General features: G+C 44.7%; 1 protein-coding gene across 1 annotated transcript in view; it reads left to right on the forward strand.

Annotated features, from left to right (window-relative positions):
- DNAJB6 (DnaJ (Hsp40) homolog, subfamily B, member 6) overlaps positions 1–25,418 on the forward strand; it is an 89,942-nt gene that overhangs the window by 41,471 nt on the left and 23,053 nt on the right. The window contains exons 6-8 of the mRNA XM_011993989.1: positions 10,696–10,827; positions 13,295–13,436; positions 14,000–14,070. Coding sequence (XP_011849379.1) covers positions 10,696–10,827; positions 13,295–13,436; positions 14,000–14,070 — 345 coding nt within the window. The remainder of the gene's footprint in view (positions 1–10,695; positions 10,828–13,294; positions 13,437–13,999; positions 14,071–25,418) is intronic.

Consider the following 25,418-nt stretch of genomic DNA (forward strand, 5'->3'; position numbering starts at 1 on the left):
TGAGCACCAGGCAGTTGCTCACTGTCACGCTGTGGCCAAGGACTCTTGGGCCTGGGGCCTGTGGGTGTGGAACCCGTCCTTCACAGCAGAAGCCCTCCAGGAGAGGCCGTGGAAGCGGATTCAGACACCAGCCTGGAAAGGAATGCTGCCTCTGAATCGGAGGGTACAATCAAAACTGCTGAGGCTAGGTGACTGTTGAAATTTCCAGAATATGGAGCACGTGAAAATGAGCTCTTGTCAAAATGTTAATCAGGAAAGTTAATTAATAGGCAGCGGACCTGTTTGAATTAGGATGATCTCTTTATGTTATTCTTGGAGGACCCTGTTGCTCAGTGAAGTGATGCTCTAAGTTAGGAAAGAAAGGGTACCTGATAATAGTGCCTTTTGATCCCGTTAGTCATAGCAGGCATTACCATCTGGGAAAAGCCTGTGGGTTTAACTTCACAGTTTTATTTATATTCTTGGAAAGCCAAAGCTAACCTTTAGGGTTTCCAGAGAGGCCTTTTATTTTAGCAGTGCAGCAAGTTTTTCCTTTGTAAAGCATCACTCTGGTACGAATGATGCTCCATAGCAATAGAGGGGGAGTCCTGTGGTATGTAGCATCAAGGGAAGCAGACTTTTTGGAGGAAAAATGAGTGCATTGAGGATAGTAACCTGACTTTCTGACGTGTGATTAAATGATGGTGGTGAGTCAGTCATTTTACTCTCCCAGGGTGTGAGGAAGTGGCCAGTGAGGACTTGGAGCCTAGTGAGGAGTTAGTGGAGCTGCCCGGGATGGAGGAGGCCACAGAGGACAGCCCCAGTGAAGAGAACAGTGAGGCCTTGGATGTGATGATATCCAGTGAGGACCTGGCACTCCAGTGAGGGTGAGGCCTGCATAGGATATAACTGGGGCCTGGGTGAGTCCCTCAGCGAGGAGCTGGAACTCATATCCAGCAAGGACGGGGCCAGCCCTAGGGGCACAGAGGAGCTCAGTGAGGAGTGCGAGGAGCTGCTGAGTGAGGAGGAGCACAGTGGGCCAGAACTGGGGCGCTGCCGGCACCACCATAAAGTGTCAAGGAGCTGTCCGGGCTGGACTGACTTACAGGGTATCTAGAATAAAATGGTTTCCTCTAATGCCTTGATACTGTCCTTGGTCAGATGACCTCAGCTGCCTCAGAGATAGGACTGAAGAAGCAAAAGAGGGAGGTGGCAGTCCTGAAGCACTGGCCAGGCATCACTAGAAGCCAGAGCACAGACCCTGAAGGCAGCCTTTGGTCTCTGAGTTTCATCTGTACCACAAACCGGAGGCTTAAACAACCAAAACATACCATCTTCTAGTCCTGGAGGCTGGCGGTGTGAGACCCAGGTGCTGCAGGGCTGGTTGCCTCTGAGATTGAGGTGTGTCCTGTCCAGCTCTGAGGTGTGTCTTGTCCCGCTTCAGGCCCCTTCCCAGCTGTTCTTCTCTCGGCATTTGCAGATGGATGGCCCGTCCGATCTTCACATCATCTTCTGTGAGTCTGTCTCTGTGTCCATTGGATTCAATGTTTTAGAGACAGGGGTCTCACTATGTTGCCTAGGCTGGCCTCGAACCCCGCTAGGCTCAAGCAGTCTTCCTTCCTCAGTCTCCCAAGTACTGACTACAGGCATGAACCACTGTGCCCAGCCACAAGTTCCCCCTTTTCATAAGAACATCATTTATATTGGATTAGTGCCCACTGTAATGATTTCATCTTAACTTGATAATCTACAAAGAGCGTATTCTAAGTAAGGTCACATTCACAGGTACCGGGGATTAGGATATCTTTTTTGGGGGGCATGATTCAACCTTTAACATCGTATTTCTAGCGGGTAGATTTTTGTGCTAGTCTTTGAAATTCACAGCCAAGCAGCAAATTTTGAAAGGTGAAAGGAGGAACCTGTAAAGTTAGACATGTGCCCCCACCCCCAGCTCCGAGACAGAGTTTTGCTCTGTCACCGAGGCTGGAGTGCAGTGGCATGGTCTCAGCTCACTACAGCCTCTGCCTCCCAGGTTCAAGCGATTCCCTTGCCTCAGCCTGCCAAGTAACTGGGATTACAGGTGCCCACCACCACACCTGGCTAATTTTTGTATTTTTAGTAGAGATGGAGTTTCACCATGTTGGCCAGGCTGGTCTCGAACTTCTGACCTCAGGTGATCTGCCCACCTCGGTCTCCCAAAGTGCTGGGATTACAGGTGTGAGCCGCCATGCCTGGCCAGAGTTGGACATGTTAATGAGAGCTAGAAGTTAGGGGTCAAGTACAGGCATGGGAGTGGCACAGCAGATTGGATCAGTGTGTGCTGGTGACCTGGACCCACTGTCATTGCACAGCGCTACAGCAGTTTGTTTGTAATGAGTGTTCTTTGATTACTTAAGGACAGAGTTCATATGCATGCACACCTACACACAGGTCACTTAGAAGACGTTAAGAAGTCTTTTAAAATACGCATAAAAAATCACATACTAAGCTGGGCGTGGTGGCGCACCCCTGTAATGCCAGCAGCTGGGGAGGCTGAGGTAGCAGATTCCTTGAGCCCAGGTGTTCGAGTCCAAGCTGGGAAAAATAATGAGATGCCGTCTCTAAAAATTTAAGAAGAAAAGATTAAAAAACGAAACCGTGATGTGCGAGACTGGTTTCTGGCTAAAGTTGTTGGAACTATCCTTGTGTGTAATTTCACATGGGATTAAAAAACGAAACCGTGATGTGCGAGACTGGTTTCTGGCTAAAGTTGTTGGAACTATCCTTGTGTGTAATTTCACATGGCCGTGAAGCAGTGGGCAGTCCCAACGCTCTTCCCCTCCTCTGGTGAGTTTCTTGGAGACGATGCCAAACCCGTATATGGTTGTGTGCATGTTTGAGAACTCCTCATGTCGAGAAAGCTGGTTTTTGGAAGTATCTCTTCTTTTTTTGAGATGGAGCCTCACTCTGTTGCCCAGGCTGCAGTGCAGTGGTGCGATCTTGGCTCATTGCAAGCTCCACCTCTCGGGTTCAAGTGATTCTCCTGCATCAGCCTCCCAAGTACCTGGGATTACAGACATGCGCCACCATGCCTGGCTACTTTTATATTTTAGTAGAGACAGGGTTTCTCCATGTTGATCAGGTTGGTCTTGAACTCCTGATCTCAGGTGATCCACCCACCTCAGCCACCCAACGTGCTGGGATTACAGGCGTGAGCCACCGTGCCAGGCCCTTCATTTCTACTTAAAATTATTCTGGCTAGTGAGGATGGTGCCATGTTAGTGATCTGCAGCTTCTTCTGTGCTGTTTTTCAGTACACACTTGGTAATTTTAGGACCTTTGTTTCCTCTGATCTCCTTCCTTAAATAGGGAGAAGAAATGGTTCCCTGAAACGGTCATTTTGAGAATTTTCTCTGCTGTGAGAACTGAGGCTCTGGCTACCCCCCTAGAAGGCTTGAGCCATGCCATAGGAGTTTGTGTGCAGTGTTTCTTTGGTGGTTCCTTCCCTGTATTTTGTGGTGTTGGTCTCCCTCGCAGGTCTTTGTGTAGTGTTTGGTTCACATTGTTGGCATGACAGTCAGCTGAGCAAGACGTTGAGTGAGTCCTTTGTCGGTTTGTGGGTTTTCGCGTCATCTGTTTCCAGTGGGATTTTGGTCCCTGGTGAACTTGTGGACAACTCCAGAGATTGAGATAGTTGCCGTGTCTGTAGTCCTCCCAGGAGGAGATGTTCTGGGACTGTAGGTGCAAGAGGCAGGAAGAGTGGTTTAAACTTGAGGCTGCAGCAGAGCTGAGACTGTGTTGGGCTTTGACAGGTTTAGGAAATACCAGCATTTATAGGAAGTATGATGGTGTGTAGGGGACAGTGAGGTGGAGTGTGTGACGGTGGAGGACAGATGAATCGGCCGTCTGCGAGTAGAGCTCAGAAAAGAGCCCGGAGGAATGAGGACTGTGGTTGGGAGGAGGCCCATTCCTCCTGACGCCAGGGTTCCTCATCTCATGTTGGCCTTCTTGTATTTGAAATAGAATAATTTGATTCCAGTGTATTGTGGATTCTTTGACTTTGATAGATTTTTGTAACTTTTGGGAAACAGATTGCTCTAACCAGACCTAGGATGTAATTAGAAATTATGTTTGTAATACAAAACAATTGTATGGGAAGCTGAAAATAGTGTTCATTTAACAAATATGGTGTGCCTGCTGTTCAGTGCCAGGCACTATTCTAGGTGCTGGTTCGGCAGTGGAGAGAAACACTGAAGCCCTGTTCTCAGGGTGTGCAGTTCAGGGCAGAGCTCTGGTCGTGTTCTTCATTTATTGCCATTGCATGTTGTATTCCAGATTCCTAACAGTTAGGTTATTTGCTGCTTCAGAAAATGTGAGTGACACCATCAAAACACGCGAGTTGTAGTAAATGAGTGCCTGGTTTTGAGAGGAGTTGGGAGGGCAGAGGAGTCTGTGTCTTTCATGCTTGGCTTTTGAATCTCAAGCGTTTCTCACTTTTGAGGGTGGCTGTTTAGGTTTTAGCTTTGGAACTTCAGGAGAGAGTGATATTGTCCTTTGTTTGAAATAGCCATGATGCTTTTTCAATTTTGTTTTGCTGTCATCTTTTTGTTCCAGCTTTTCTGTGCACTTGGGGAGTTGACAGTGAAATCATGACAGCAGGCCTCTCCTGGTCCGTGGGGTGGGGGTGTGCTGAGGAAGGGCGAGCTTAGTTCTGCCCTGCACTGTGCTGCTGTGAGATGAAAGCAGTTGGTGGGAATCCCCTTCGCTTTGTTGTTAAGCTGTTCCTGTTCCGTCACGTTCTCATGCTTGGTAAAGCTCAGAGAAAATGTGTGGGTTTAAAACATGTTCTCCACTTCCTCAGTGTTTTTCAGGTTTGTATGTGTGTAAATGTTTGTTACATGTGTTTTGTGGTCAGTTTTCTCACACTGTTCAATTCATTGTATATATATTTTTTGTTCATACATTTGTGACTGTTCTTTAGATTGTTGGTTTAGGATCTCGTTAATGTTATGGGCCCCTTCGTGAATTGGTCTTAGTATTCCTCAGGGAATAGCATGGTATTGCAAAGTTTTAAAGAAGCTCTTGCTATACGATGCCCAGAACATGGAAATGAAGAGAGTGTCACTGAAGAGAGTCGAACTGTGTAAAATATTTAAAGAGGTGTATTCTGAGCCAAATATAAGTGACCATGCTGGTGACGCAGCCTCAGCAGTCCCGAGAACATGTGTCCAAGTGGTCAGGGTGCAGCTGGGTTTATACATTGTAGGGAGGCATGAGACATCAATCACATCACACCTGTAATCCCAGCACTTTGGGAGGCCGAGGTGGATGTTGAGGTCAGGAGTTTGAGACCAGCCTGGCCAACATGGTGAAACCCTGCCTCTACTAAAAATATAAAAATTAGCCAGTTGGGGTGGCAGGCGCCTGTAATCACAGCTACTCGGGAGGCTGAGGCAGGAGAACTGCTTGACCCGGGAGGTGGAGGTTGCAGTGAGCTCAGATCGCGACACTGCACTCCAGCCTGGGCGACAGAGCAAGACTCCGTCTTGGGGGCGGAGAAGACATTTTTTGGCTCAGAAAGGCAGGACCGCTCAAAGCAGGGGGCTTCCAGACTGTTGGTGAAAGAAAACATTTTCTGGTTGACAATTGGTTGAGTTTGTCTAAAGACCTGGGTCATAGAAAAAAAATGTTCAGGTTAAGATATAAGATTGTGGAGAAGGTTCCTTTGAAGTCTCATAGTGACTGCCCTTAGAGACAATAGATGACAAATGTTTCCTTTTCAGACCTTTAACATGTTCTAGACTTTGAGTTAATCTCTTCAGGATTGGGAGGGCCTGGAAGAAAAAGATATAGCTATGTGAATAGACTCTTGATAGATGCACATTTTCCCCCACAAAGGACGGGTTTGCAAGGACAATTTCAGATGGTTTGTAGGACACGACTCCCAGGCCCCTTAGGAATTTGGGCAAGATAAAAAATCAGAACTTAGTCCTCAAGAGTTAAATCCTAATGCAGTCTGTTTCAAGTAATGTTTGTACCTCAGGATACAAAGTTAAGGTTTGAAGACCCATGTAAAGAGATGCTTCTAAAGATTGATGAGCATACATGTTTTGCTTTGCAGCATCTGCATGAGTCTAGAGAAACTGCTAGTGGGGGAGAAACGTGTATTACAAGGAAGGTGCTCAAGACTCTAAGCCTCACCACTGTGGAGGCTAGCCAGTAAAACCCGTCAGAGCTGGAGCAGTCTCCTCCCCTGGTGTGGGGTGGTGTGGGGTGGGGATCCCCGGCCCCCAGGTGATTGGATGAGGCCCATCCACATTAGGGAGGCAACCTGCTTTACCAGTCTCCCGATCCAAATGCTAATCTCATCCAGAATCACCCAGAAGGATGTTCGGCTCAATATTTGGGAACTCTGTGCATGGATGGCCCAGTCAGCCTGAACATGAAATCAACCATGTGTCCATCTCTTGTCAACTTGGCACCCATACGCATTTCCTTAACTCAGGCTTAATCTTCAAGTGAAGACAAGAGCAAGGTCATAGCCACCTAACATGATACCACTATCCTACAGACAACCAAAAGCGCACTAGCCGCTTACCTAGTGGAGGTCACGTTCCCCTGTGGTACTTATGGTTCTACTTGATACGGGGTAACTTAATAGGCAGTAGTATGTGTATGTTACATAAGAGGATAAGAGAGGGAAGAAAACTGATACGTGCTTAACTATAACATGCATAGATTATATATGACAAATACTGGTCACAAAATAAGCAGGAAATACTCCAAGCATTGATGGTCCTCTTTCCTGTAACTGATTCTGTCCACTTTCTTCCACTGCCCATTCTGTGGTCCTGTGGCCTTCAGCAGGCACCTCACTGGTTGTGGTTCTTTCTGGTGAGGTAAAGTAAAAAAGAAGTCTATAGCACATTTGATTAACAAGTGTCTTAAGATTTATTTCTAAAGTATAAAAGTATGATCAGTATAATCCAAAAGTAATAACACATGCTGGGTTTAAAAATTTGAAAATGGGAGTGAGGTGTGAGGAGGAGGAGGTCTTGCCCCTCCGCCCCCAGTTGGAGCCCCATGGGAGTGTTGTAGCACGTTCTGTATAGTTAGGATGCCCACAGGCCTCCCTGCCTCTCTCCAGCTCTGCTAGCCAGGAACACTTCCAAGCCTGCATTTCACAGGCTTGCTCGCCTCTGCGTGGTTATTCTCACATCAGTAACAGTTGCACACTCAGCAGCTTCGTTCTGCGTTTGGGATGAGTTGAGTTCCCTGACGTAGAATTGCTGGGTTGAAGGTTTTTATGATAAAAATATTGGTCTTATTTTGGGGGCTGAAGGTTTTAAAAGCTTAATACATACTTCTAGGTTGCTTTTCAAAACGACAGACAGCGGCGCGTGATAAGTAGCTCTTCCTTGAAATACGGACTTGTCTGATCCCAACGTTTAACTATATATAGTTATAAGTACTGAAATTATTTTAATGTTTCTTAACACTGTTTGTATTATAAATGAGACTTCATTTTTAGGGTAACTTGTGATTTTAATATTTGAAATTATAGGAGTTAAAATTCAGTGAATACCTGAATTGTAAAAAATTATATTTAAGCTATAAAATGTCAGTAGAGAAATAAGCAAGATAAAGATTTTTTTCATACAAGAAAATGGAACTGAAAAGCGTTGGCCTTCTCATAACATACTTACTCAACCAGCTTTTGAAGTAGCTTCTGTGGATGATGATTTTATAATTATGAATGTCCTCGTCTTAATTTAGCCTAGAATTGAAACCAGTTAAAATAACTTGGCTAGTACTGCTATCACTCAGACACTGGTTCAAGATGCATCCAAAAGCTCAATGCCTTGTGGACAACTTCTAAGGGTTTATTTGCCATGGATTTAAAGAAATTGTGACTAAACCAATCTGTTAACATTGATAAATGGGAAATTGCAGAAGGATATAGACGTTGTAGAGTGTGTAAAAGTAACTTGTTTAGGGACTCAGGTATGGCCAGTGAGACTGGCCACACGAGTGCCTTTCTTTGGATCTCACTGTCACACTCTTACCCAGGTTGGAGTGCAGTGGCTGTTGACAGGTGTGATCATAGCTCCCTGCAACCATGGATTTCTGGGCTCAGCAGTTCTGCCTCAACCTCCCAAGAAGCTGGGACTAAAGATGTGTACCACCACACCTGGCTAATTTTTAAATTTATTGTAGAGAAGGGGTCTTGTTATGTTGCCTAGGTTGGTCTTGAACTCCTGACCTCCAGGGATGTCTCCTGTCTTGGTCTCCTTAGGAGCTGAAACTGCAGATATATGCTAATGTCTTCAATTTATGGTAATGCAGAAATGCCTTTTGTTTTTGAGATGGACTCATGTTCTCTTGCCCAGGCTGCAGTGCAGTGGCGCGATCTCAGCTCACTGTATCCTCCACCTCTGGGATTCAGGCAGTTTTCGTGCCTCAGCCTCCTTGGTAGCTGAGACTGCAGGTGCCCATCACCACTCCTGGCTAACTTTTTTTGTATTTTTAGTACAAAATGTTGGCCAGGCTGGTCTCAAACTCCTGACCTCAAGTGATCTGCCTGCCTCGGCCTCCCGAAGTGCGGGGATTATAGGCGTGAGCTACTGTGGCCTCCTGGAAATGCTTTTTAAGGATCACCTCCTAGGGGAGATGAAGAGAGTTACTGTAGCATAATCAGTTTTAACTGTATTTGTAATGTTTGTTTCTTTACCTGGGAGGATATATTGTAGATATGTCAGATAACATATGTGACCCAGTGGTGTGCAGGCTATGGCTATAAAGTAGAAAGTTACTAAATAGAACGCTTGGATTTTATTTGAATTGGATGCAGTTTTTGTGTCCTAGAGAAATTCACAAAATGTTCCTAGTTTTAGATACAAGGTTATGATTTAACATCTTTGCTTTTGTTCTTTCTTGTCTTTGAGTAGAACAGTGGGGGACAGTAAGGTCTGTTTGCAAAGTACCTATGACCGTCTTCTTATTTTTATGGGTGGGGGGCATTGACTGTGGAATGTGGGCGGTAACTTGCAGTCAGTAACAGTTTGAGTAACTTCTTGTTGGCATCCCCGTTCTGCCATTCCTCCTCTAGGTCTCCACCTCACGCTGGCTTGTGGGCGGAGGGGCAGATTGGCGCATGGGGTGTCCGGGCATTGGTCGTGCATGCCTTCTTCCTCTTCTGTCTTCCAAAAAATAACCAGTGACCAATTCTCCCAGTGTTTCTTTCTTTGGGACTCAATGTCTTGGGCTTGGCATTGGGTAAAGCCGACTGGCCAGTTTCATTCCGACGAGCTCTATGATAGTCCGGTGTGGACCTCTGTCCTCTCTGCTATGCAGAAGCTTCCTCAGCCTTTGCTCCTCACTATGTACTATTTGCTGGTCCTGGGGGTACCCAGCATCTCAGGGTTTTGACTGCCCACCTGTACGTCGATCCTTTCAGACTGGTCAGAGTCAGCCTCAGGTGCTGCTTTTCTCTAGTCACTGAATTTTCTTTAGTAGGGACAAAGTCTTGCTATGTTGCCCAGCCTGGATTCAAACTCCTGAGCCCAAGGAATCCTCCCACTCAGTCTCCAGAGTAGCTGGATCAAGTCACTCTTGTTCATAACCTCAGTTGCTTCATGAGTCTCGATTTCCACTTAATTTCAGTGCTTGTTGTTGTATCCTTGTGTGCTGCGGTATTTAGTGTTAACCTTTGTGACTCGAATGTATCCACTCCCTGCTTTGGTCACTCTGGCCTGCAAATAGGCCATACTAATTCTGTAGTTGGTTGTGGCTTGCCTTTGTCTTTATACCTTGCATGTGTTTGTGTCTTAATGCATCTATTAGGATTCCTTGCTTTTATCATAGGTTTCCCATGTTTTCTGAAAAAATTACAGTAATTAATGCAGAACCCAGGTAAATTAAAAAGCTTTGTATACTTTATGAATTTTTAGTAAGTACGCATTGATTGATAACACCAACAGAGGAAAACAAAACAGTCAGTTCTGATCTTGATTTTCAGGAGCATTTTGTGTTTCCACTTGGCAGCGTGATGCTTCCTCACGTTGGTGATTTTCTGTTGAGACACCTTCAGGCGTAATCTTATGTCTGCTGGTTAACATTTGTTCAGAATTGATTTCAGCTAATCCTTAAAAGTTTTTTGAGACATCACACTTAGAATAAAAGGAATTTCCTTTGCCGAGGTTCATCAGGTATTTACTCTTAGTTTACGTGGCCACACCATTCCTTCTCTCTCTCTCTCTGTGTGTGTATGTGCATGTTAGGGTAATCCATTTTTCTGTTTGTTTCTGAATTGCTTTGGAGAAGGCAACTCAGACTCTTAAGGAGTACAACAGCCTCAGTGTAAAGCTTTTCTCACTTTCCAGTGGTCATAGCAGGAACAGCATCTAACAGGATCTCAGATCAGTGATGTGAAAAGAGCTGAGTTTGAAGTGCATATTGATGCTCCATAAAGAATGTGTATATGTGCTGTTTTTAAATTAAGTCTGGTAATTTATTTGATATAAGGTATTGTAGTTTTAGTTGAATTAAACAGTTGATGAAACTGTTGGTGAGGTAGTCTTTCAGTTACTCTGTAGATAAGCTCTTTTGTTACAACCTCATCTAAGTTTTTTGTTCCTGAATATGTTACAAACATCTATTTTCTCTTACTGTAGCTGTCACATGAGGAAAAAAACTTGAAAAAAAGATTTCATAGTGTGTGTTTATGTTTAATTTTAGAAGACCCTTTTGAGGACTTCTTTGGGAATCGAAGGGGTCCCCGAGGAAGCAGAAGCCGAGGGACGGGGTCGTTTTTCTCCGCGTTCAGTGGATTCCCGTCTTTTGGAAGTGGATTTTCTTCTTTTGATACAGGTATTAAATCCCTAGGTTTAATTTCTGCTATCTTAACAGTGATTAGTACTTATAAGCATAATACTCTTTTAGAGTAATTTAAAATATGTGCATTGCTTTCGTAGAATAGCATTGTAGATTTGCCAGCTTTTTTTGGTATACAAGTCTATGCTTAATAACCTACATTTTCTCCTAATCTTCCTAAGAATGTTGTACTTGGAAATCTTCTCTTAATATAATAATCAAGGCCAGAATGTAATGAAATTCTTAATTAAAAAGGGGCAAAGTGTGTTCTGTGTCAGTAGGTGGAAAGTAACGCACTCGGGAAATCTCACTCACCTTCATGCTGTCTAACCTCCTTTGCAGTTAAAACAAAAGTACGCAAATAGGTAGCATCCCAGGAGTGTCCCACTGGATGGAATCGAAGGCTAGGCCTTAACACCAGCCCAGGCCAGGCTCACTCACTAGTGAAGTGTCAGCCTTGCTCACGTAGCTCTTCATAAGTGGAAACACAGCTTATAGACTGGAGTAATATGAATATGTATATAAACACACATTATATACCTGTGAGTTTAGCCTGAAGAATTAGCATCCCATTTTTCTCTGAAGCTTACCCAGTTTCTCTTCACAGAGGAGCTCTTTTTTTTTTTTTTTTTTTTAAATTTAAAAAGACAGTCTCACTTTTAATAAGTGCCACTCTTAGTGTAGTGGCATGGTCTCGGCTCACTGCAGCCTCCTGCCTCCTGGGTTCAAGTGATTCTTCTGCCTCAGCCCCCTGAGTAGCTGGGATTACAGGTGTGCACCAGCAGGCTCAGCTAATTTTTGTATTTTTAATGGAGACAGGGTTTTTGCCATGTTGGCCAGGCTGGTCTTGGACTGACCTCAGGTGGATCCACCTGCCCTGGCCTCCCAGAGTGCTGGGATTACAGGCATGAGCCACCACTCCTGGCCTGGAGCTGCTGTTTTGATTCTCTCATTTTTATTTTTAAGCCTCCACGGTAAGAATTGGGAGAGCTTGTTACATAGGGTTCCTTCATAATGGTCAGAATTTTATTTTCTTTTAACATTGTGCTCATGCCATCTAGGTAAGTAGTGAATTCTGCTTGATTGGACCTCAGTTTTGATGTGCTTTCCCTCAACAGATCCTCTCATTAGATACCATGGAATATGCTGACCACAGGTTAAGAAAACTAGTTAAAAATACCACGTAAATAGTCCTTTTTAAAAGTAATCAGTGGCTCCTGTGTGTGTGTGTGTGTGTGTGTGATGGGGGTGTAAGCCTTCTCCACTTCTGAGGTGCCTTACAGAGTATCACAAGAATAAGTACTTAGCGAGGCTTGATCTAGACTGTTGCAGTGGTCACCAGCCACGTGTGGGTCCTGAGACCTGGAGGCCTGGCTGCTCCAAATGGAGATCAGCGGGAGTGTGAAACAGTCATTGGGTTTCAAAGATGGAACATGGAAAACAGTATAAAGTATCACAAACGATTTGATTTTTTGTATTTCCAATTGAAATATTTTGGATATACTGTATTAAATAAAATACTGCAATTAATTTCACTAGTTTCTGCTTTTCAGTGAAGTCGTTAGAAAAGGTAAACTTAACATACCTGGCTCACATATTTCTTCAGTACACCACTAGCACTAGACAGTATCTGGCCTTAGATGATTGAATCATGTTCAGAGGTATGCGTCATTTGTGTTAATGTGAGCATTTTGGAAGCAGGACAAGTATTAAGCTCTAACCAGTAGACCAGCTTTAATATAAAAAAATAGGTTTGCTTTAGTGTGACTTGTGAAATTTTTCAGTGTCCGCACTGATACAGTGTCCATAATGTATAATTGAGAATGGTGTCCATGAACCGTAGAGACATAGGTTTTTCAGATGGATGCTTGTATTCTTTCTACAGTTATTTTAGTTTTTCAATAATTTAGATTTTTATCCCCTGTGGTTCTTTGGTAAAGAGAAAGGAAGCCGGTTAGGTTTGCTGTTCTGCGGTGGTGAGGACATTCTGTTCTTGTGGGGTAAAGGTGTCCGTCACAGTCCGTGGAGTTTACAAGCCATGCCATAGCAAACAGAGCTTTGATACTGAGGCTGCTCTGCTGGTTGGAGCTTAATACCGGTCCCAGTTCCAGAATGTTCACGTTAACACAACGCATGTGCTGTGTGGTGCCAGGCAGACCACCCACAAGCCGGGGTGGTCTTTGCCATGTCAGAAAGGCTGCTCATGTCCAGCGAAGCTCTGCATGAGGAGAGGGTGAGAGGCTGCACTCTCGCGTTCCCCTAGAGTCCCCACTGAGGGATTTGAGAGAATCTTTCCCCCGGGCACCCCAGCACTTCGGCTGAGGCGTTGCTAGTTGCATGGTTTATTACTCATCGGTTCTACGTCTTAACATTAAACAGTCTGCTACTGAATTTTCAAACTCTTGTCTTTGCATTAGTAGTTGACATAGTTCTCTAAGCATTTTTCTTTTCTGTTTTCCTGTAGGATTTACTTCATTTGGGTCACTAGGTCATGGGGGCCTCACTTCATTCTCTTCCACGTCATTTGGTGGTGGTGGCATGGGCAACTTCAAATCGATATCAACTTCAACTAAAATGGTTAATGGCAGAAAAATCACTACAAAGAGGTACTGTGCTAATCTGCATTTCATATTTTTAGTAAGCGGGCATGGTGTTTCACCGGTGCCATGCTGCACGTCTCCCAGAGTGGGAAGCAGAGCTTGTTGTGTGCTGCATCTGGCACCATGAAAATCTTCTTCTCTCCAAATTCATTAATTAAAGCTCTTCCTCTTAAATTTTACTTAACTGTTGATTTATTAGAGGGGATCTTTAATGTAAATAAAAGATAAGTTGTAAATAAAAGATAATAACTTAAGTGTAACAAGTTTCTGCAGCTTTGTTAAGATGACTGAATGGAGAATCTTTAATAGTAAAGCCTTTACTGTTTTATAGCCTCTGCTTGTATTTAGCATCCACCTGTACAGTATTTGAGACAATTTACTTTGTCAGGTTAATTCTGTTTTAGGAAAGGAAGACGTATTGTTCACAGGTTGGCTTCAGCCGTGTTTTTACAGCCTGAAAATTACTTATATTCATGGTGTATTTCAGTAATGTCCTTAAAAAACTTAGTTACCCTCACACATGTATTTACTTTACCGGAAAGGTTTTTAAATGAATTTTTTTCCTACAGAATTGTCGAGAACGGTCAAGAAAGAGTAGAAGTTGAAGAAGACGGCCAGTTAAAGTCCTTAACAATAAATGGTAAGGAGCAGCTGCTGCGCTTGGATAACAAGTAATTCAACGCACGCGCTTAACAGAAATGTTAAACTATAACAAGCACCATTTGAGGATTAACAGGAACATTTTTTTGAAGATTTCAAACGAACTCGACTTTCAGTATAATTGTACCTAAAGTATTTATAAACAGCTCATCGGAGCCTCTATTTGTCATAGACTTTTGAGTTTATTGTTGGGACCACATAATAGGACCATTTTTTTTTGTCTTTAAAATTGTTGTAAATCTCTGTATGCACTTTGCTTTTTTATTAAACGTACTCCAAGGTGAGTCTTGACTCTTTAGTGTAGGACAAGATTGTACACTAACACCAGCATGGACCTGCTTTTCATTGTGTCTGAAATGTGAGCCACGTAGTGTCGGCCTGCTGTGAAGTTAACATTACCAGGACGATTCTTCTACAGAAATAATTTCAATTTTTTTCAGTATTTAGTAGTGAAAGATATTAATGCATTAATGGTAATACATTTCTGGTTTAATATAAATTAAGGATGTTTTCTAGTTGTGCATGAATGCTGGCAACTTAGTAAGTTTTGACAATTGTTTAAATATGTAATGTTAAGCTTAGGTTTAAAAAAGTAAAGCTGGTAAACTGGGTCTTTGTCATTTGCTTTAAAAAAAAAAAAAGAAAATAAATGCGAATGTGTTGGTGCATTCCTGAGTGGGATCTGGAGCTTTTTTGTGTCTGTGTATGATTTGTGCCTGGGCTTCTAGTGTCACTTTAATAGCGTTTCGTGCTATTATGCTGCACCTCAGTTACATGTAGACATTTTCTTCAGTATATTTGAAGTATATGAAGATTTTCATATTGTAAGTTGCGATTTAGCAATTGATCAAACATTTAATTATGGTAACATTTCTACAGGAGAGGGAAGAAACCATTGTATAATTTTTCATTCTTAAAGTATGTTCTGGTTTTTAGGATTTGATGTAAGATCACTTATGGAGCCGGGCACAGTAGCTCACTCCTGCAATCCCAGCACTTTGGGAGGCGTAGGCGGGTGGATCACCTGAGGCCAGGAGTTCGAGACTAGCCTGACCAGGATGGTGAAACCCCTGTCTCTACTGAAAAATTAGCTGGGCGTGGTGGCAGGTACCTGTAATCCCAGCTACTTGGGAGGGTGAGGCAGGAGAATTGCTTGAACCCGGGAGGTGGAGGTTGCAGTGAGCCAAGATCATGCTATTGTACTCCAGTCTGGGAGGCAGAGCGAGACTTCATCTCCAAAAAAAAAAAAAAATCACTTCTGGACAGTATGCATGGGACAGTCATGGAATGATTTAGGAGTGAGCAAAAATAAAAGTTTCTCAGTTAGTAATACCTTTCATGATTGCCACTGGTAACTAGAATCCTAGCTGTAGTGAATATTGAACTAGATTTAGACTGGATTTAAAACTGTTTTGTTTTGGAACTAAATAGTGTGAAAACTGCTAGAAGGATGGGCGGGTCCCTGACAAACAGCACTTTCCATCCATGCTGGCTTTGCAGGAGGGCATAGAGATTGCTCAGGATATGCCAGAGCGTTTAAGGAACCTGATGTGCTATTTCTGAAAATAAGTAAAAAATATTTTAAGGAATTTCATAGGAGCTCAAGCATAGCAACAGTTAAGTATTTGGGGGCAGTTGAACTACAAGAAGAAGAACGAGTAATGTGCTTGTCTGTTGTGTCGGAAATAACCCAGCACAAGGCACTTCGTGTCTCTGGATAAGGTAGGTATGCAGCCATGGCACGTGCGGGAAAGCGGGACAGCGCCCTGTAGTGTTGGAGATCCCACATCACAACTAGCATTGTGGGGTCATAGAGCGCGCTTTTGTTTATGCTATCAGGACGGGTGGCTTCTTTGTTACTAAATGAGAAATTCAAGTAGATACTTCGGACTTCAGGGTTTTATATTTTTCATAAGTGGGTGGGATGAGTCAATGCAGCAGCCTTGAGACATCCAGGGATGTCCAGAAAGACCAGGAAAAGGAAGACAAGTCTTGACCTGTAATTGTTAAACTAGGAAGCAGTTTGCTATAGCTTTGGTGCTGCAAAAGTTTAGCATACATTTGGTTGTTCTAGACTTCGTGGAGTGTTTCATGCAACTCTGGCTGTGAACAGTCTACTCAACATGGTGTTACAGGTAAAATATGTTTGACTCCTAAGAAATCTTTCTGGTGAAAACTTTTTTTGAGGGGGAGGGAGCATTCATTTGTACTTGGGAAGATTACTGTTTTTTTAAGTTTTGAGATAGTCTTGCTGTGTCATCCAGACTGGAGTGCAGTGGCGTGATCTTGGCTCACTGTAACCTCTGCCTCCGGGGTTCAAGCGGTTCTCCTACGTCAGCCTCCTGAGTAGCTGGGATTACAGGTGCCTGCCACCACACTCAGCTAATTTTTGTATTTTTAGTAGAGGTGGGATTTCACCATGTTGTCAGGGCTGGTCTGGAACTTTTGACCTCAAGTGATCCATCCACCTTGGCCTCACAAAGTGCTGGACAGGCATGAGCCACTGCGCCTGGCTGAGAAAATTACTTTTATTCTGTTCTTCCGTTGATAGAAGTGTAATTTTATTAAGTTACTAATAGAATAAAAAACCTATTTGTTGCTGTCAAATCTTACACCTTTGATTTTTAAACCCTGTTAAGATTATTCCTAGAGAATTCAGTCTAAGTGTGCATGAGAGCAGCTTTGAAAAGTTAGGAAATGGCTTTGAGCATTGACAGCATCACTCAAGTAAATGATGACTTGGAATAAGAATAGCATTTGATTTAAATTAGTTTCTGGTAAAGTCAACCGTCTCTTTACTTTCTGTAGTGTTAAGCGCCTTTGAAAATAGGAAGCTGAACGCTCCTTAATGGCACATACCTGGTTGTGCATGGCCCCATATGGTCCCAGCCATTCTGGGATGTGCGTCTGCTGTCTTTGGTTTGTGCTCAATGTCCCTGTTTGAGAGTCTTAAGTTTTATTTTTAAAGTCTTTAATTTTTAAAAATACTTCAATAGCTTTTGGGGAGGTAAGTGGTTTTTAGTGACGTGGATGCATTATATTACAGTGTTGAATTCTGAGATGTCGGTGCTGCTGTCGCCTAAGCAGTGTATGTTGTACCCAAACTGTAGTTTTTTAATCGCTGTTTGGCATCCTTTTGTCTGGAAGGCTCAATAATCTGTGTTTTTGTCATCTCCTGTTTTCCTATTCCTTGTAGTTCCCCAGCCCCCGTTGGTTTAATTCAGTGATGGATTATTCCTTATATCTCTATCCTTTATAAAATTTAAGCTTTTTAAACTCCAAAGATTCCAGGCTTGATTTTGGAAACTCAGGGTTTTAAATCATCTGAAAGATGTCAGTCAATCTTGGCATCGTGGGTGACTCGCTCTTTCTCTTGGATGTCCTCCAGTAAGTAGCTTTTAGAAGTGGGTGGAGTTAGTGTCACCATTTGCTAAACTTACCTGTGCACCTGGCGTGCTGAAGTAAATGTTCCTTACAGTGTGGTAACGCTTGAGGAACATTGTGGGATGATTGTCTTTCCAATCCCATTTTAGTTTCTGTTTGTTAATTAAAGCTTTAAAAATGCCTGCTTATCCTGTCTTGATCACCTTCTAGCTATCATTTCTCTTCAGGGAATACTGATCTTGTTTTAACCACTACGGAATGAATTAGAAACATTTTTATTTGCAGAGGATTCAACAGTAATAAATAATTGGCATATTCTCTCTGTTATTGATGGGCAGCGGTGTTGAAATTTAGCCATTAGCATGTTCAGTAACAGAATGGAGGCAGATATTATTTCTGGAGGTTTTCAAGCACAAAATTAGTTGATTTGAATACTTGATTTAGTGGGGTCTAGAGGGGGCTGAATTACATAACCCACTGCTCGTATTTTTAAAGATGAAAGTATGAGATCTTACCCTTTGGGGTCTTGGTTTCAAAGCCTTTGGATATGGTATTCCTAGCTGTTCTAGGGACGTGGGGGGAACTAGATGTAGGCCTTGGTACTAAAGTGTGACCAGTGGTTGAAATGGGGTAGACCGAAGTCTTTGGCTACGTTTTTTCGTCTTCCTGTTTAAAAAGGTGAAAAGACGGAATGTCACAGCAGCTATTCCTGTGTTAGAAATCTAGACGTCACTGATTTCCAGAGACGGCAGAGTTTATGATTGGGCATCAGAAAGCCTGTCTTGGCTTCTGTGCTTTGGTCAGTATTTGCTGACTTTTGTGCAGGGTATCAGTCGGTGTTACCTAACTGTTCACTAAGGATTCGACTCTGAGCTTTGTGGCCTGGGTGAGTTGCAGACTCAGGGGTTGAGACCCCCGAATGCGCTTTGCCCTTTTCCCTGTACCCTGATAGGGAGAAGATTCCTGCCCTGGAGCGCAACTCCCACAGGAATGCAGGTCCTGTGAAGGCAGTAATTCTTGTCTGTCTTGCTACTGCTGTGTCCTGGCAGGTGTGCCCTGGAAGCATCTTGCTGCAGAAACCCCGATGGTGGTTGCCGTCCCACAGCCCTTGATTCAGAGATGCCCTGGACCCTGGCTGCCTGGAGAGTAGAGCAGGGCCTCACTCCCACACCCCTCCTGCTGTGTGGCCTGCGGCCCAGCCTGCTGTTGGAAGCTTGCCTTGTGGATCAGAAGGACCTGCGTCTTGGCTTACAAAGATTCTCCACTCCGGGGAGCCCTGACTAGCAAATGCCTGTGTAGTGTCGATGCCACAGTCTCGTTGGTGCACACTGCAGTTGCTAGCATAGTGTTCTTTTCTGCCCTGTTAGGTTGGTTTCTTTCTTAAACGGGGCAGCACTGTCATCCCGTTCCCCCACCTTGTCCTTACCTCTTCCCCCTAGCCAGTTACTGAACTGACTGCCGTTCAGGCACTGGTGGGAAATCACTCCCAGAACTTCCGGAACCATAGAGACTGGAGGTGTTCTGAAGGAGGCTTTGGTGCTGAAACACTGTTGCAGAAATGTGGGGTGGGGCCTCTTTCCCGCCGGTCTCACCTACGGGATGTGGTTTGCTTCCCGTGGGGTCAGCGCTGTGCTGGGAGGTCTGAGAGGTGACATTTTCCTCTGTCTTCCCACAGCTGCCCTGAGTTGGCAAGAAGTGCTGTGCCCAACGACAGGGTCTCATTGCTAATGGTGTGTGGGGGAGACGTGGCTCCTGAGGCCTGGAGCATTCATTCATTCATTCCTTTATATTATTTTACATTTTACTTAACTTTTGGACCAGGTCTTGCTCTGTAACCCAGGCTGGAGTACAGTGGTGCAGTCACAGCTCTCTGTAGCCTGGAACTCCTGGGCTCAAGCATTCCTCCCACCTCAGCCCCTAAGCAGTTGGGACTACAGGTGTGTGACATAACGCCTGGCTAGCTTCTTATATTTTTTAGTAGAGACGGGGTTTTCGCCGTGTTGCCCAGGCTGGTCTTGAACTCTTGGGCTCAAGCGCTTCACCCCTTAGCCTCCCAGAGTGCTGGGATCACAGGCATGAGCCCCCACTCCCGGCCCAGAGCAGTTTACACTAAATGTCAGGACATTGCTGGTAGGAACAGCAGTCGGAGCAGAAGCTCGGGGTGTGGTCGTCAGGGAACTGTGGAGTTTGCAGCCTGCATGAGACATGTTTCTTTTTTTTTTTTTTTGGCGGAGTCTCGCTCTGTTGCCCAGATTGGAGTACAGTGGCGCCATCTCGCCTCACTACAAGCTCCGCCTCCTGGGTTCACGCCGTTCTCCTGCCTCAGCCTCCCGAGTAGCTAGGGACCACAGGCGCCGCCACCACGCCCGGCTAATTTTTTTGTGTTTTTAGTAGAGACGGGGTTTCACCATGTTAGCCAGGATGGTCTCGATCTCCTGGCCTCATGATCTGCCCGTCTCGGCCTCCCAAAGTGCTGGGATTACAGGCGTGAGCCACCGCGCCCGGCCTGCAAGACACGTTTCTTACATGCATTTCCGCCAAATTGAGAACTTTGCTGCTCGTCAGCTCTAGGCCAAATAACCTCTTACCCAAAACTTCCAGGGCTGCTTTACGTAATGCCAGGTCTCTGAGAAAGTCAAATCCAGAACTCGAACGAGAAACTATTTTCCACGAGTCTTTTCAGCCGTATCTTTCAATGTCCATGGGTCAGCGGTCCCGGCACAGATGAATTGGCACTGGGCACGGTCTCCCGCGGTGGCTGCTGGGGGCTGAGCCTTCCCTGCCAGTCCCTGACAAGCAGGAAAGACAAGTTCCCCTAGTTGGGGTCTGTGCCCAGCATGAGTGGTCTATCTAGTGAGTGGCTGGGCACAGTTGTCCCCATCCATGGCTGATGTCTGGTGGCAGTTAGCAGCCACTGGGTCTCAGCCCAAGTCTCCTGTGGAGCCTGGCAAAGCGTTGGTGTCCTTTTCCATGTAATATTTAAGGTATTTGTGTAGAGTCTTACGTACTTGTAGGAGCACTTTGTTAAATTAGGCACCTAGAAGTTGAGCAATTGGCTTGAGAAACGTGTGCATTGAAAATTGGTAGGTTACCAGGCGCAGTGGCTCGTGCCTGTATTTCCAGCGCTCTGGGAGGCTGAGGTGGGCTGATTACTTTGAGCCCAGGAGTTTAAGACCAGCCTGGGCAACATGGTCAAACCACGTCTTTACAAAAAATAGAAAATTAGCTGGGCTTGGGGTGGTGTGTGCTTGTAGTCCCAGCTACTCGGGAGGCTGAGGTGGGAGGATCAGTTGAGCCGGGGATGTGAGGCTGCAGTGAGCCGTGATTGTGCCACTGCACTCCAGCCTGGGCAACAAGGAGACCCTGTCTCAAAAAAAAAAAAAAAAAAAAAAGTCAAAAATGATTTCTCAGAAGGAGTCTTCTCCTATCAACAATGGATTGGGGTCTGTGTCGTCACACTTGCTAGTACTGTCAATAATTTCTAAAATCTGCATCTTGGCTATCTAGGGCAAGCATCTTGTGTTACCTGCGTGTGCCTCTTTTTCTGTGGACTTACTCTCCTGATTTTATAGGAGCCCTTTACGTACTAGTTGATTAGTCCGTGGCCTGCTGTGTTGAAAGTGTGTTTTTTTTTCCCCCCGTTTTCCTTTTGTTCATGTGACTTACTGTGTGGTAGTCTTAATTATTTACACAGACGTGTGTGTGCACGCGTGTGCCTGTAACGAAACTGCCCCATATTTTTATTTTGTACTCCTGTGTGTGTGTACTTTTATTTACTTGGAAAGGTGGTTGTGTGGAAAACAGCCAGCTTTGTCCCAGACTTCTTGCCCGCATTGTCCACCACGTTTCTGCTGGACTCTCGTCCCATCTGGTTTCTTGCACCCTGTATGGATGGCAGTGCATCTGGAAACGCAGCTCGTTTCCAGCTCGTTTCTAGGCCAGTCTTCGTCATGCTTTCAGATGAAAGGTGCAGTCACCGTGAGGAACACCCCATGTAGATTTGGGAGAGCGTTTGACACCCGAGAGCCATGTGACAATGTAATTTTTTTTTTTCAACGTCCTGTTTTACAGACAGCTGTAAAGTGCTGTCTTAATACGTAGGTGTGCACGTTTCTTCAGTGTATCACTACATGAAGCTGGGAATGCCCTCTGTGTGTGTTTTCTTTTCTAACTTGTTACGGAAAACCAGGAAGTCGGTACGCCTTACATTGCTTTTTATCTCATCACTTCAGTCTTGGTATTCTGATTTTATTCTATTATTTTTATTTTTTTGCGATGGTGTCTTGCCGTGTCGCCCAGGCTGGAGTGCAGTGGTTTGATCTTGGCTCAGTGTAACCTCTGCCTCCTGGGTTCAAGCGATTCTCCTGCTTCAGCCTCCTGAGTAACTGGGATTACAGGTGCCTGCCACCACCCCTGGCTAATTTTTTTGTATTTTTAGTAGAGACAGTTTCACTATTTTAGTCAGGCTGGTCTCGAACTCCTGACCTCAAGTGATCTGCCCTTCTTGGCCTCCCAGAGTGCTGGGATTACAGGTGTGAGCTACAGCGCCTTGCCTATTCTGATTTTAAAAAAGAATTGGAATATCATATTTTTTACAGTTGGAAAACTCTATAAATTTTCTCATATTTACTCCCCCTCCCCTTTTTATTTTTTTGAGACACAGTTTCGCTCTTGTTGCCCAGGCTGGAGTGCAGTGGTGCAATCTAGACTCACCGCAACCTCCACCTCCCGGGTTCAAGTAATTCTCCTGCCTCAGCCTCCCAAGTAGCTCAGATTACAGGCATGCGCCACCATGCCTGGCTTATTTTGTATTTTTAGTAGAGACAGGGTTTCTCCATGTGGGTCAGGCTGATCTCGAACTCCTGACCTCAGGTGATCCGCCTGCCTCGACCTTCCAAAGTGCTGAGATTACAGGCGTGAGCCATCGTGCCCGGCTTATTTTTCTTATTGATATAAGTATTTTTGTGTTGTTTTCCAGCAGGCTGATTTTAGTATTTTACTGTGTGATTATGTTTCTGAGAAAGATTAGTTACTGTGTTTATGACCAAAAATTCCTCTACATGGCACTGTTGGGTTCTCTTGTACCTTGATTTTACTTTGGGTTTTAGATTGTGTAGACAGAGGGTGAGGCTCCCGGCCCTGTGATCTTGAGGGTGAGTTGGGAGCCGTCTGTGCCCTGCCTACCCCAACACCAGGTTCAGCTGCCCGTGAAGTCATTTGTTTCTGGCACATTTCCTAGTTACTGGTATTTTGTAATCATTAAAAATGTTTTTAAACTGTGGCTAGTAATTGTACGTATTTGTGGGGCGCGTGTGTGCAGTGGGTGACGATCAGATTGGGGTGAATGGCAGAGCCACCTCAAACAGTTTATTGCTTTGTGTTGGGAACATTCGGAACCTCTCAGAAAACTGTAGTGATTTCCCAAGCTGTGGTTTGTTGAGGGGTTTTCTTTCATATCAGTTTGCTAATTTACGTGTTCACTGGAAGTGTCCGCGCGGTTTTGAGGCCTGTGATCACACGCCTTTCTCATCCTTCACGTTTGTCCGCGGCGTAAAGGCTTCCGAGTGTTCTCCTGTTGGTTTAGTTTCTCTTTGAGAAGAATAGCTTTCTGATAGAATATCTAATTATTATCCTAAGTTTTTCTTCCTATTCTTCTGGTTAGTTGTGCTTCTGCAGAATATTTATTTGTAGCATTTTTGTTCATTAATAGGAATTTTAAGAATTGCTTTTAAGTTTGACTTGTAAAAGATTTTTGTTGATTTCTAAAAAAGTCGCTTGTTCTTTTAAATTTCTATTTTCATTCAATGCATAACCCATATGGCATCTGTTTTTTGGAAGGAAGGGTTAAGAAACAGCAAATGTTGCCTTGTCAATTCTGTGAACTTGTATTCTACTGGGCTTTTTTCTACTTGGTTAAGAAATGCTGCTCCTGTGTATCTACCTTAAAAAAGTTTAAGTCCAGACGTGGTGGCTCACGCCTGTATTCCAGCACTTTGAGTGGCCACGTGGGTGGATCGCTTGAGCCCTGGAGATCGAGGCTTCAGTAAGTCGTGATGATGCCACTGCACTCCAGCCTGGGTAATGGAGTGAGACCCTATCTCAAAAAAAAATTGAAAATATGAATCCATCTAGAACATTTGTGTGAGGTGGCCTCACTTATTCCTCCTCTGTGGACAGTTTGTCCTTCCTCCGTGATGAATTGTGATTTAATTTTTAATGATTTGCTTGTCTGCTGCTTTTTTGGGGAGGAACTTTCGTGGTATTAACCCATCATGAGTACATTTCTTAAGGACGTGCGCGATTTCTCTCTCGTGAAGGAGAAGCAACACATCACAAGACCAGATTTTGTCCCCACTTCTCAGCGGAGCTTAGAACCATACAGAAAGTGGGCCAGGCGTGGCGGCTTCCACCTGTAGTTCCAGCACTTTGGGAGGCTGAGCCGCGTGGTGGGTGGATTGCTTGAGCTCAGCCTGGGCAGCGTGGTGAGAGTCTGTCTCCGCAAAGAACAGAAAAAATTAGCCGGGTGTGGGGGCGCGTGCCTCTAGTCCCAGCTACTCAGGAGGCTAAGGTGCGAGGATCGCTTGAGCTGGTGGAGATGGAGGCTGCAGTGAGCCAGGTTTGCACCACTCGGCACTCCAGCCTGGGCAACAGAGCAAGACCCTGTACCCCGGCCCGCACAAGAAAACCCGCAGAAAGCAGAGTTAGCTGTTGGTCTTCCCCACCTGGTATTACCAGGGCTGGAAGCGTACTTGAGAGCACTACGTTTTATGGGCAGCATTTTGGGAGGGGGCTGGGGAGGGTTGGTGATGGGCACATCTGGCCACTTAATGTAGTTAAAGCCGTAGCAACTGAATGAAAAGCTTTAACATGAATTCATCGTTTCCTCTGTTATTTGAGTTTTAACATTAACACATCTAGTTCTGCTTTTGTCTTTCTTTTAAAGAGAATTGCATGGGAAGCTTCTCTGTTTTTCCTACAGATGCAGGAGCATAGCTTTGGGCTCCTGAGCTCAGGCCTTCTCAGCTCTGATGAGCTTCAGGAGAGGCAGCTGGAGGTTGAATTCTGGGGTGGGCTATGCCTTCTTATGGAAGTCCCTGATGGGAAGACTGAGGAGCTCTGAGAAGAAACTAGAATGACTTGTCATTACATTTTTATGTGGAATAAGATTTAGATGTCTTTAGAAAAATAAAATTTTGTGAATATATGAGTCTACAAAAGTCACAACATTCATTCTACCTTTTTTTTTTCTCTTTTTTTGAGACGGAGTCGTGCTCTCTCAGCCAGGCTGGAGTACAGTGGGGGCGATCTCGGCTCACTGCAACCTCTGCCTCCCCAGTAGCTGGGATTACAGGCCTGTGCCACCACACCCGGCTAATTCTTTCTGTATTTTTAGTAGAGACAGAGTTTCACTGTGTTGGCCAGGCTGGTCTCGAACTTCTGACCTCAAGTGATCCACCTGCCTTTGCCTCCCAAAGTGCTGGGATTACAGGCTTGAGCCACTGTGCCCGGCCTTTTTTTTTTTTTTTTTTTTGAGACGTAGTCTTACTCTGTCACCCAGGCTGGAGTGCAGTGAAGTAAACTCTGATCACTGCAACCTCCGTCTCCCGGGTTCAAGCAATTCTCATGCCTCAGCCTCCTGAATAGCTAGGACTACCGGTGTGTACCACCACGCCTGGCTAATATTTTGCATTTTTAGTAGAGATGGAGTTTCATCATGTTGCCCAGGCTGGTCTCAAAATCCTGACCTCAGGCAGTCTGTCCGCTTCAGCCTCCCAAAGGGCTGGAATTACATGTGTGAGCCACTGTGCCTGGCCCCCATGTTCCTTTTCAAGATTTATTTTAATGATTAATTATGGTGCCCTTTGTCCATCTTGATAAAAATGGGCAACAGTTAAATCCCTCCAGCGCCACAGCCTAACCAGGGAGCGGGGCAGTCTCAGGGCG

Source organism: Mandrillus leucophaeus, unplaced genomic scaffold (assembly GCF_000951045.1).
Source record: "Mandrillus leucophaeus isolate KB7577 unplaced genomic scaffold, Mleu.le_1.0 Scaffold44, whole genome shotgun sequence".
Classification (NCBI taxonomy): domain Eukaryota; kingdom Metazoa; phylum Chordata; class Mammalia; order Primates; family Cercopithecidae; genus Mandrillus; species Mandrillus leucophaeus.